The following is a 12932-nucleotide window of genomic DNA, read 5'->3' on the forward strand; positions in this document are numbered from 1 at the left end:
TCACTTACTAATAGATATTTAGGTTGTTTCCAGTTTTTTGCTATGGCAAAACAAACAACACCAAAAACAAAAAACCTAAAAGAAACATCCTTGTGCTGTTTCAACCCTGTGCACATCTCTTAGAATTTCTCCAGTACAGTCTAGGCTTTGTTCCTAAAATACCTGTACGGTAGGGTAGGGTAAGCACCTTATACAATTTATAAGATATTGTCAAAAAATTTCCCAACACACTGAATTTACATTTGCCCTGGCAATGTACAGAGTTCCCATTTACCCACCTCATCACCAACAAGTAGAACTATCAGGCTGGTTCGTTTTTCCTAAACTACTCAGAATGAAATACTTTCTCGTTTTTCTTCAGTTTGCACTACGTTGATTACTAGTGAGATTGAGTATATGATTTTTGGAAATTTGGAGCATCCCTTATGTGAATTACTTCTTTATAACTTTTATCCCATTGTTTGAGCATGTGTGTGTGTGTGTGTGTGTGTGTGTGTGTGTGTGGGTGTGTACATGAACTTTCAATTTTGTTTCATTCATTTTTTTTGCACCTGTTTGTATTGATACCATACTATTTGATTAAAACAGATTTCAGGGTTTTTTGCTCAGTATTAGTATAGCTGCATCAGTTTTCATTTGGTTATTTGCCTGCTATATCTTATTTCTTTCACTCTGTATTCAATCCTTCTGTGTCCCTTCTTGAATAAATTATTTTAATCTATTTATACTTGTTACGATTATTAATATTATTATTTTTTAAGTTTGGTTTTTTAAACTATCATATGGGTTTGTTTCTATTTAGTATGCTTTTTTGGTTGTTTTCTTATTTTCTGCCATTTTTAGATTTGCCAAAATTCCCTTACTCACTTTTTAATCCTTATTTCGAAAGTTGTAAGTTTGTCTATTACTTCAGTAGTTGCCGTACAATTTTTCCCATACATTCTTAACTTAATGAAGCCTAAAGCTAACCAGTGTCAGATAGATATGATATGATTCCTTACACACACACACACACATACACACACAAATTCAGTGACCTTTACATGAAAAATTAGTATGTGCAAATGTCCTGGGGCAGGAAGCTGACTGGCAATTATGAGGGTCTGAAAGAAGACTGGAGAGGTTTGAGAACAGAAAGGAAAAGGGAATCTTAATAGATTTGAGTATGGAGGGTCACTTAGGAGTGCTGTCTTGTACTGGCTAAAAAGGGCCAATTGTTTTATTTTCAGAAATCCTGTGAGCCAATTATGAAATAACTATTATTGAAAACAAAAGTATATAAACCTATATTAAGTGGATTACATTAAAAAGAAAGATTGTTTTCTAATTATTCCTAGTCATTCCTAATTATTTTACTACATTTTAATATTTATCTGTACTCCTGAGTTTATGTCTATTCTACTGGTATCATGGAAACACTTTATAATGATGCACCCCTGCAGGTTTCTTCCCAATTTCACATTTAGTGATGTTGCCTTTACTCACTTGAAGTCAACCATGGCAGGAGTTTACACCATGGAAACTGGCAAACTCTTCAAATCAGGACTCACTCACACCTCTAAGAACCCGTTATTAAACACTTATCAGAGCAACACTGAGTGAGACTGTACAGGACCTTAGAGACCATGTTAAGAATTGATATATATCACAGGAGAAATGAGCAGGCATTGAAAGGTTTTAAGCAAGGAATGACAAGAGCACAATTCTGTTTTTAGAAAGACCACTGAGATTACAGAAGTGAGAAGCGAGGCAGGGTGACTCTGGGTGGCTCCCATGGTGAGTAATAGTGGCTCAGGCTAGAATCAAAGAAAGGAAGATGGAGAAAAGTGAATGGATTTAGGAGCTAAAACTGAAGACCTAGCTCTCATGGTAGTAGTGTGAACCAATCACATAAGACACTCATGTAGAAGAAGTAAAATCTCTGAGTCCTCTCTAACTTCTTTTTGGTAATGATATTTTCATTTTGAGCCCAATTGTGCCACCATGTGTCAAAGAGCCAACTTCACAGTTGAACAAACGTAGGCCTGAATAAGAGAGGAGGGAGAAGTCTACCTATGGAAACGTGAGATGAGGGGACTCATTCCATTGAAATATAAATTACTTTTAAAGTAATCCATAACTTTTCTTTCCTCCTATAGGCATACTAGTACATGTATGGTAGCCATGAGAATAGCCTCTAAGATCTCTGACTGCAGGGAGTGTAAATGATAGAGGGTCAACTTCTGGGTTCTGAAATTGAGCATTTGCCCTGAGGCCATGCTTCCCACAAGTTGCCCCAGACAATGACTTAACAGGGCAGAGACACTAAGCAACCCTGTTTTAAGAGGTGCCAGATTCAACCAGAAGTTAGAGAGGACTCAGAGATTTTACTTCCTCCACATGAGTGTCTTATGTGATTGATTGGTTCACCCTAGTACCATGAGAGCTAGGTCTTCAGTTTTAGCTCCTAAATCCATTCATTTCTCTCCATCTTCCTTTCTTTGATCCTAGTCCGAGCCACTATTACTTACCATGGGAGCCACCCAGAGTCACCCTGCCTTGCCTAAATTTATTGAATGAAAACATTAAGAACAATGGAATACACCACTCAGTATTAGTCAAGGTTCCCATAACAGATTATAGCGAGACAGGAAGATATTGTTTGTAGTATATTTTGCTTTGGGTCGTTCTTCAACACAATTACCTTGTCCTTTCCACCAGGTGGTTGACCAGATTGATACCCTGACTTCTGATCTACAGCTGGAGGATGAGATGACCGACAGCTCCAAAACGGACACCCTGAATAGTAGCTCAAGTGGGACAACAGCCTCCAGCATAGAGAAGATCAAAGTGCAGGCCAACGCCCCCCTCATTAAACCCCCAGCCCACCCATCTGCTATCCTCACCGTCCTGAGAAAGCCAAACCCTCCCCCTCCCCCTCCACGGTTGACACCTGTGAAGTGTGAAGACCCGCAACGAGTGGTGCCCACTGTCAATCCGGTAAAGACCAATGGCACCCTTCTGCGAAACAGAGGCTTCCCAGGGGCACCAAACAAAATTCCAAACGGAGACGTTTGCTGCAAACCCAGCAGTAACTTGGACAAGGCTCCAGTGCAGCCTCTGATGCATAGACCTGAAAAAGACAGGTGCCCCCAAGCAGGGCCTCGGGAGCGAGTTCGGTTTAATGAAAAAGTCCAGTACCATGGCTATTGTCCTGACTGTGACACCCGGCATCACATAAAAAATAGGGAGGTCCACTCACACAGCGAACCTGTCCACCCACCAGGAAAGCTTCCTCCCCATGGCCCTGCCCAGCCTCCTCCCCCTCATCTCCCTCCTTTTCCACTAGAAAATGGGGGGCTGGGAATAAGCCACAGTAACAGCTTCCCCCCACTCAGACCTGCACCTGTGCCTCCTCCCACTGCACCAAAACCACAGAAGACGATCTTGAGGAAATCAACCACTACAACAGTGTGATGTATGCCATTTAAAAAAACTTTTTTGTTTTTTTTAATTCTTATATTATAAACGTAAAATAATACATAATGAGCACTTTCTACTCAAGCAATAAAAAGCCCAAATATATTTATCCTGCATTCAGCAGAGTGGCATAAAAAATCACCGGGTAAGTATGCAGTATGTTGTTTATGTCCTGGCTGTACATTGTTTAAAAGTTACATCATGAAACCACAGAATAACAGAATAGCTGAATATATTGTTTTTTCAATTGACCTGTATCAAACTGTGACCTGTAGATTTCAAATATTTTGATTTACCATAAGAGATGGGATTAGATTCATTTTATTCATGCCTAACTCATCTATGCACTAAGAACATGCCATACTCTGACCTAATGCTTTTTAATAAGAAATTTTAATACTGAAAGACCATTTTATTATTTTTTCTAAAGATGTTTGTCACTAGTTTTGCATTATTAAATGCTGAGGATAATACCAGAACATTTATTTTCTATACTATACAATTATGACTATATGTTCACCTATATATGTAATGAAAGATTTTGGTCTGTGGAAATATCATATGTCAATAAACAATGGTAAATAATGGCAAAACCAAATGTTCCTCAGAATTAAAATGAAGCAGTGGTTCATTTAATTCCACATTAGTTTACATCAAAATGGATAGCAGCTGTGACAGAGTTTGGAGATCACAGTGAGTATGTGTCAGAATTTTTTCAAATTAAATATCATAATCCAGATTCTCAATAGAACTGTAAGTATTTTCATATGATTTGCCTCCATTTTGGTACCTCAGGGATGACCTGTTGCAGGCCAGCCCCTTTAGGTCCTCCCCACTCTCAGCATGCCTCCAGGTCAATGCATAAACCAGCTCATTGAAGCTGTAGGATGACTTTGCTCCTGCATCAGCTAGCTCTCTGCCTTCCTGAGGGATTCCCCCATTTACAGGAGAATCCTAGAGGAAAATAAAGATGTTTATGGAACAGGATATTTTTAGCATTCGCCTTAAGCTGATTCTCCCTCAGAGCTGAAATATGCCAGGGTTTTTGTTATTCTATAGAAGGAAGAGAGGAAATCCTTTCCTCCTAACATCCAATAAATGTGCTTCTCTTTAGTCTAATTTGCCAACTAAAGTCACACTTAACCATGGACAAAAGTTCACTTCCTAACTACCATGATTTGGACTGATCCTATGATTTGCCCTGGAGTTAGAAATGAGTTTACTCCCTTAGATTCATGATGACAGATAAATGCCTGAGCAAAATGTGGTCATTAAGTGGCAGGAGTAGAAGGAGTCATCTTTGGTGGAGATTTGATTATTATGCAACTTAAAAAAGAATACTGTAATACTTTTGAATATTTGGCTTTTGATCATAAAACTTGAACTTTTGCTACTACAGGAAAGTAGTCTTCAATCATATTTCTTTGTTGCCTTTTTCATGTTATAGCATCATAATTTGGAGTACTGTTTTTGAACAACTTCCTATTTAAAATGATAATATATTTTAGGCATAATTCCCTAAAGAAAATAGGTTTATTTTTTAAAGGAACAATCAAATGAGTAAAAATAGTGACGTCACGTTGAAAATGTACTCAACATGATTTTTGTTCTCTGTGTGTTGGACATGAAGATAATGCAAGCAGAATAAATCCAACTTTTCAGAAAGTTACAAAAGGCAAGACTAATAATCAAAGGCCAGAATCTAAAGTTTATTAACTATATGATCAGTATGTTTAATAGATGTGAGCCAGGTAAATAAATAATTGACATTTAATACCAAAATAACACATATATTCTTAACATTGTAATATGTTCATTTAGTCTTGATATAAATAAACCCAGGATTTTATCACCTTTCTAGATTTAAATATTTACATCCTTTCAAATGTCTATCCAGTGTGAGGCCTTTTGATATTATAAAGTCTTTGAAGACATGAAGTTTTTTCCCTTCAGCCCATCTTTCTTTCACAGCCAATTACTGTGACCTAATAATTACATTATAGTGTGAGACTTTGACCCTTGTTGATGTCTGGGAACCAACCTGGACCTCAAAGTAGAGCTTACTAACAGCCACATATCATCCACTGAGCAGATAACTCATTTGCAATAAAGCAAGTTGAATAAGTTGGATGATTTAAGCTGGTTGATTAAGGATATTTGAGCCAGGTGCCTACACACAACCTCTGAGGTTCAAATCCATTTCTCTTCCTCAAATTATAGATGGAGCTACCCCATGAAAGACCATCTTTTTATGTTTGATTAGTGACATATGCCAAAACCACAACACCTGTTTTTATTTAACACGATTTATAAGTAACTGTTGGCCTATAAAGCTGAGTTAAATCTCAACATAAAAAAGTTATAGTTATTGACCTTCTTCTCTTATTACAGTTTATTTATTACATAGTCAACATTAAATGTTAGATTACAGCAGTGTTGGGACATTCCTTTTAGTTTATTTGCTCCATATGTTCCTTTTTTTTTTTTTACTAATGTATAGAATATATTGGGCCAATAGGTTTTTTTGCCCGATAATTCTGCAACATTCATTGGCACTTAGTCATGTCTCTAAATATATATAAACTTGTAAAACATAGAAAGCAATTAACATAGAGTGTCATAATATTTGCCTGGAAACTTGTAATTAAAGTGTCATAAGTGGCAGTGCAGTTTTTGTAATCAGCCAACATTGCTTTCAAAATTTAAATTCTGAAATGCAAGCTCTGCACATCATGCATTAAATCATCATAAAACATGGTCTATATTTTCTCTTCATGAAGATACCAAAGCAGAAACACTTTTTTCAAATCTTTAAGGGCAGGTTCTTTTTTCACAACTGGCTTTAACTCTTTTATTCACGCATAGAGTAGTGTACCAAAATGCTGGCCTCAATACTCCTTTGAAGGTGATGTTTCTACAAAATGTAAAATGGTAGTACTGCTATGAAAACATCTATTCCTAGTGAAAGGTAGAACATATGGTTCAAAAAACTGTATCCATTAATTAAATTGGAATAAGAAAAATTTTCTCTTGTTATTTTATGTTTTTATTTTTTTAAATATCTTTATTGAAGTATAATTGCTTTACAATGGTGTGTTAGTTTCTGCTTTATAACAAAGTGAATCAGTTATACATAGACATATGTTGCCATATCTCTTCCCTCTTGCGTCTCCCTCCCTCCCACCCTCCCTATCCCACCCCTCTAGGTGGTCACAAAGCACCGAGCTGATCTCCCTGTGCTATGTGGCTGCTTCCCACTAGCTATCTATTTTATGTTTGGTCAGTGTATATATGTTTGGTAGGTCTCACTTTGTCCCAGCTTACCCTTCCCCCTCCCCATATCCTCAAGTCCATTCTCTAGTAGGTCTGTGTCTTTATTCCCGTCTTGCCCCTAGGTTCTTCATGACCATTTTTTTTTTTAGTTTCCATATATATGTGTTAGCATACAGTATTTGTTTTTCTCTTTCTGACTTACTTAAGTCTGTATGACAGACTCTAGGTCTATCCACCTCACTACAAATAACTCAGTTTCATTTCTTTTTATGGCTGAGTAATATTCCATTTTATATACGTGTCGCATCTTCTTTATCCATTCATCTGTTGATGAACACTTAGGTTGCTTCCCATTTTTGTGATGAGAGGTTATTGTATCTCCACTGATGAAAGGAAAAAAGAAAATAAAATTGACCAAAATTCTCTTCCATCTCTCAGTGGTTTTAGGAGTCATAAAGGGAAATAAAACTGATATATTTTTTAGGCCATGCTTAAGCTAAATATAAAATATCTGCTCAAAAATACAGGGCATGCGAGAAGAGACATTCCCCACTCTTCAATTTGATAATATATTCATACCTCTTCTCATTAGTTTAATAGTAGTCTATGAAAAACATGTCTGCTATTAACTGAAGTGATTTAATTAACCTAAAAATTCTTGTTTGAATTATGCCCACATCTAGCTATTTAATGAATAAAGGAATAAGGCACTGTATTATATGGCTTTCTTTGGGCAGATCAGTAGTCCCTTTTAACATGACCAAGAACAGCAGCTACACAGTCTCTGAAACTATGCAAGGCCTTTTATCTACAGGTTCTAATTATAGCTCTTTTTGGATGTTCTGTGAAGAAAAGGCTGAGTAGTTCCACATGTAATTGCACTGGGAATGGTGTAATCAAGTCATGAATCACTGCCTTGACTGAATTTTTTCCCGTGGGATATATGCAATAATGCAGTGTTTTTGTGATTGTCCTGATTCAGTTTTTTTCCGCAGTTTCTCTGTTGGTAGCACATTTTGCTGCAATGTACACTCAAATTTGTAGCAAAATATTGCATTGTTGTGCATTGGTACATACTGATGATTTCTAAGTGAGGAAATGATTTATGAACAATAAAATTCTGTATCACATATTTAAGTGCACAGAATCTGACAATTACTAGATAGCAAAATCACATGACATTTTCTAGGAACTGTGACACTGTATTCAGATTTTTAGACTAAACATTTTTGAATTTTAGAGTTGTGTAAATTGCCTGATTCTGAAATAATGACAGATGTGAGACTACCATTAGGGCAGGCAGCAGTGTTGAACATAAAACTGCATTAGCCGTATTTTAGTGGAACATCAGTTATGTAGGGTGTCATTTCATTGAAAGCACTTGGATTTATCCATCTGGTCTTTTTCGAAAAACCTAAAGAAGGTCTGCAAATAACCCTCTCTTTAAAATGTAGTTAAATCAACAATGGATATAGAATTATGTGAAGGTCAAGCGAAAATACATAGGAAATATTGCTTATGATTTATGACTTCTAGACTGATCAACGATAGGTAAACTAATATGTTAACTGCTTTCTGAAATTTTACATACATTATTTTTTTCTAAGTCTCATATGAATGTATAAAATAGATATTATTATCCTTATTTACAAGTGAAGAAATCCAGGACCTCAGTTTCAGTGTTTTGCCAAAACTGACCCCTTAGTAAGTGGCTGGCATTTTAGTGCCAGCAGGACTTCCCATACTTTTTTTCCCCACAGCATCACCATTTAATTGTGTTCTTCATAGCTCTGAACTTTGCAATTTTTTCCCCTTTGTTCTGAGGAGTTATTTTGACACTCAGAAGGGGTTACCTAATGTTATTTTGACATTCTCAATATGTTTGATCTTTGCAGAATGTGAGAGGGATTTCAGGCAATTTCACTACCGTCAAAAATGAATGAGCTATTGAATAATGCATACCTCATTTTGTCATGTATTATACCAGAGGCTTTACCTTTCCGGTAAAACCTTTTCTCTTAAGTTCAAAGGCTGTCTATTATTTTGGATTTTTTTCCCTGAGAAGTTCTGATTCCACAGTATTAATGCCATTTGAAACTAACTGTGTCATTTGTATTACTGGTATTTCATTTGTGAGTTTCATGTGTCTAAGGTTGACCCCTACAGCTAAAAATAACAATAGATCCACTCTGTGGAACCACCAAAGAACCAGTGCATTAGAGCTCTAATAAAAGCATTTCCATCCTTTTGTTATTAGACTATAGATATGATTTTTCCACTATTTCATAATGTAGTTGTCAGTTCTCCTCACCACCAAAGGGAATTTGGACCAGCTAAATGAAACAATGTGTGCCCTTGGGTAAGTTAGAGTTGATGTTGACAATATATTATATCTAGTTGATGTTGACAATATATTATATCTAACACTTATCAAGGGCTTGCATTGTGTCCTTCTTCTATGTGTTTTGTATGTGTTATTTTTCCCTCATAATATTTTTCCCTCCTAACAACACAATGTCTTAGACCCTATTATTATCCACATCTAACAAATGAGGAAACTATCTCACTGCTGTTCAAGGTCATAGAGCCAGGAAGTGGTCAAGCCAGGATTTTAAGGCAGGCAGTCAGCCTCCACAGCCCACATTCTCCACCACCTTTCAGAACTGCCCAAAGCACGGCCCCTGCATTGTGCACAGGTCATCTGTAGAGCTTACAGTCATTTCACTGAAACTTGCTTTTCAGTAAGTTGTTGGAAGATATAAGAACATAAGTCAAGATAGACTAGTTCATAAGACTAGTTCATGCTGTGGTAGCAAACAACTCTAGTATCTCAGAGGCATCCGAGTTATTTCTCGTTCATTCAAAGTTCACCCTGAGTCCAGGAGATTCTCTAGGGCAGGTGTACCTCAGGCAGTCATTCATCGATCCAGGCTGTTGAATGTGTGGCTCCACCACCCGGTTACGCATCCTCTTCCAAAACCACCACAACAGAAGAAGGGAGACTGGAGAAACTTAGCTGTGCTTTTTCCTCAGTCCTTGTTCATGTCATTGGCCAACACTAGTGATGTGGCCCTTCCTGTTGTCCCCATGTGCTCAAGAAAGGGAAGGAGATCCACATATAGGTGAGGACCAATCATGCCAACCATGGTTTCCAAAGGAGTAATTTTTAGGCATGTGTATAATTTGAATATATTATAGACCTCATTTTCTTTCCTTTTCATATTATTTGATGTTTGTTTAATCTAACCATAAATTGTGATGCCATCTTAGTTTAAACAAAGATGGAGAGACAAGAAGTGAAACTAACAACAGCCTTGCTTAAAACTTTATTGGAGGGAATTGACAGCATTTACGAAGATGAGGGAGAAATTTATCACAGCCATTAGCTACCATATTTGAATTCTGTCTGAGATTACTTACCAACCTACATTTTTTAGTTAAGCATTTGAGAATTGCATACTAAATTTTCTTTAGTTAAATTTTTGAATAAAGACTTTTTCAGTAAATTAAGTTATTATATAAATAATTATCTCCATAAGGATAGATAAACCTTATTTGATGATATTTATCCCAAATAATCAAGATATATGAAACTCTACTACAGAAATTTGTTATTGATAATGTAAATTATAACATGTGTTTATAATACTAATTATAGGGCAGTATATTAGGATAAAAGTGTAAGTTTGAAACCAGAAGGCCTGGATTTGAGTTTCAGTTTTCCCATCTCCCATGTGTTCTTGGTCAAGTTGCTTAACCAGGTCTGAGGCTTGCTTTCAAATGACGATAATGGTGCCACTCTTTTCTACCTAATAGAGTTCTTGAGTCATTAATTTTGTCCCTGTGTGTATTCTGGGCTCACCCAATCCTCCTTTACAAAGTAAGGGGCGAGAAGATTAAGACCAGCAGAAGGATTCTGCAATTTCACAAACCCCAAGTGAGTGTCTACAGCATCAGGATCATAAGCTTCCGCTCTTCTTCGGCAGCAGTGCTGAAAGGTAAAATGGATGAGGCAATGCCAATAGGCAGTTTTAGGATTCAAGAAGTCTGTAACCTTCAGCACAATTGAATAGGCAAAATCACCAAATCATTCCACCTTATTCTTTGCATAGGTCAGAAACACCTCCCAAACTCTTCCTCTAGGCTGGAACTAAGTAAATTTTGTATGGCAGCATAGCTAATTATTATTTACTCTATGTCTTGTTTTAAATTCCATTATGTTATTTGTATGGGATGAAAGCTCTGCTGACACAGAATGAGTTACACACAAAGTTCAGTCATAGCTTCTGCTTTATTTGCTCAAACTCCCACTATTTTTCAGCTCATGTCTCTCTTCTGGACACAAAAATATAAGTGATGTGCATTTCCCCTGCCTTATTTTGTCTAAACCTTCATGAGGTACTCACTCCCCAAACTGCCTGGTTTCGCACATTTTATTTCTCCTAGAGTAACATTAACAGTGATACACTAGCCATACCCCAATAGCACCCAATTTCCTAACATTTTTTTCTCTGTGTTTCTCCTCTAAAGGATACCACCTTCCAAAATGTTGTTATAAGGCCCTAATGATTTAATGAATGTGAAAATACTTTGCTGACAGTAAAACCTCACACAAATGCAGGCACTGTTATCAATTTATAGTACTTCTTACCAAATTACCATGTTCCTTTTTAATCTGGTGGGTTGATTTGTCTTTGCCTAGGTTGATGCTAATGATATTTTATTCATCTCATTTATAAAGTAATTATTTTACATCAATTTTTATAGTTACTATTATCAAGTAAGCCTAATGATTTTCTTAGAACCTTGTCAGTTCACATGTAGAACTCTCATCATTGATTTATTAGATTTTGTGAATTAGTAAGTCAGAAAATGAACATGATAGATATTCAAGATGACTACAACAGAGAACACAGTTTATTAAACTGTTTTGACAAGTATAGCTTAATTTTAATTATTTATAGTAACGTGTAATAATAGCACATGAGTAAATTCATTTAGAATATAATTTGTCAAACTAAAGTCTAATACCACTGAGCTTTTATAACTCCTAAAAATGGTCAAATAAGAGATTAAGTCATCATTTGTTTGAAAGAGGAATGCCTGTGTTTGTGATTAAAAATATAGTTTGTCAGTGATATTAGCAAAATTTGACAAAACATTAACTCTTATTTTGCTTTAAACAGTCTATGATATACCTGAGTACATGTTTCAGTGAGGTACCTTCCAAAAGGACCAAGAACTAAAAGCTCTTTGATCACAGTGATTTATGGCTTAAGTATAAGTAAATAAATATCGCTAATAGTCCAAAATTATCATCTGAAACTATTACTTTCTAACAATTCAAACTGCTCTTTAGGACAAAAATGGAATATTTGGATTTATTTTACCTATTTTTTCCAAAACTTCATAGTTGTATCAAGTAATGACTGCATTTTGCTTGATATTTGAAGTACACTACTGATGTTCTGGGGTTTTTTTAATAGATTTTTTTTTCTGAGTGGATTTATTATCAGTATTACAGAGAATTAATATTAGAAAGAGCTCCTCTATACGACTTCCCAATAGACCTTCTGATCATCAAAGCTCCCATTTTCAGCCGGATTTAACTTCTGCTTCTCTCTTGTTCCTTTTATTTTTTTTTAAATGTTGAGCCTTCTTTTAATTAATTTATTTTTATTTTTGGCTGTGTTGGGTCTTTGTTTCTGTGCAAGGGCTTTCTCTAGTTGTGGCAAGCGGGGGCCCCTCTTCAACGCGGTGCGCGGGCCTCTCACTGTCATGGCCTCTCTTGTTGAGAAGCACAGGCTCCAGAGGCGCAGGCTCAGTAGTTGTGGCTCACGGGCCTAGTTGCTCCGCGGCATGTGGGATCTTCCCAGACCAGGGCTCGAACCCGTGTCCCCTGCATTAGCAGGCAGGTTCTCAACCACTGCGCCACCAGGGAAGCCCTCCCTTGTTCCTTTTATCCAAGTAATTTGAATTTTTTGCCACGCCTTGTGTGTGTGTGTGTGTGTGTGTGTGTGTGGTAATGCCATTCCCACTCCCACTCTCCTCAGAGAGGCTTTTATCCCTTACATTCTGACATTACATTGCCTCCTGCTTGTCACTCATACTCTTGCCTCAGCTGCTAGTCCATTCTGCAGATATCCAACAGAGAAATTTTCCTTTCATCATTTCATCTCAATCCAGAAAATTTTGAAGCC

At 36.7% G+C, this 12932-nt stretch overlaps 1 protein-coding gene across 1 annotated transcript; it reads left to right on the forward strand.

The window, feature by feature from the left end:
- The first annotated feature begins 344 nt into the window (after positions 1-344).
- PRR16 (proline rich 16) lies at positions 345-5918 on the forward strand. The gene has a single exon (XM_089909221.1). It carries the CDS (start codon positions 2752-2754, stop codon positions 3454-3456), a length of 705 nt encoding a protein of 234 aa, XP_089765347.1. The 5' UTR covers positions 345-2751; the 3' UTR covers positions 3457-5918.
- The last annotated feature ends 7014 nt before the right edge of the window (positions 5919-12932 follow it).

The sequence above is a fragment of the Delphinapterus leucas genome, chromosome 3 (genome assembly GCF_059928025.1).
Source record: "Delphinapterus leucas isolate spDelLeu-1000000601 "Yukka" chromosome 3, BTC_Dleu_Yukka2, whole genome shotgun sequence".
Classification (NCBI taxonomy): Eukaryota; Metazoa; Chordata; class Mammalia; order Artiodactyla; family Monodontidae; genus Delphinapterus; species Delphinapterus leucas.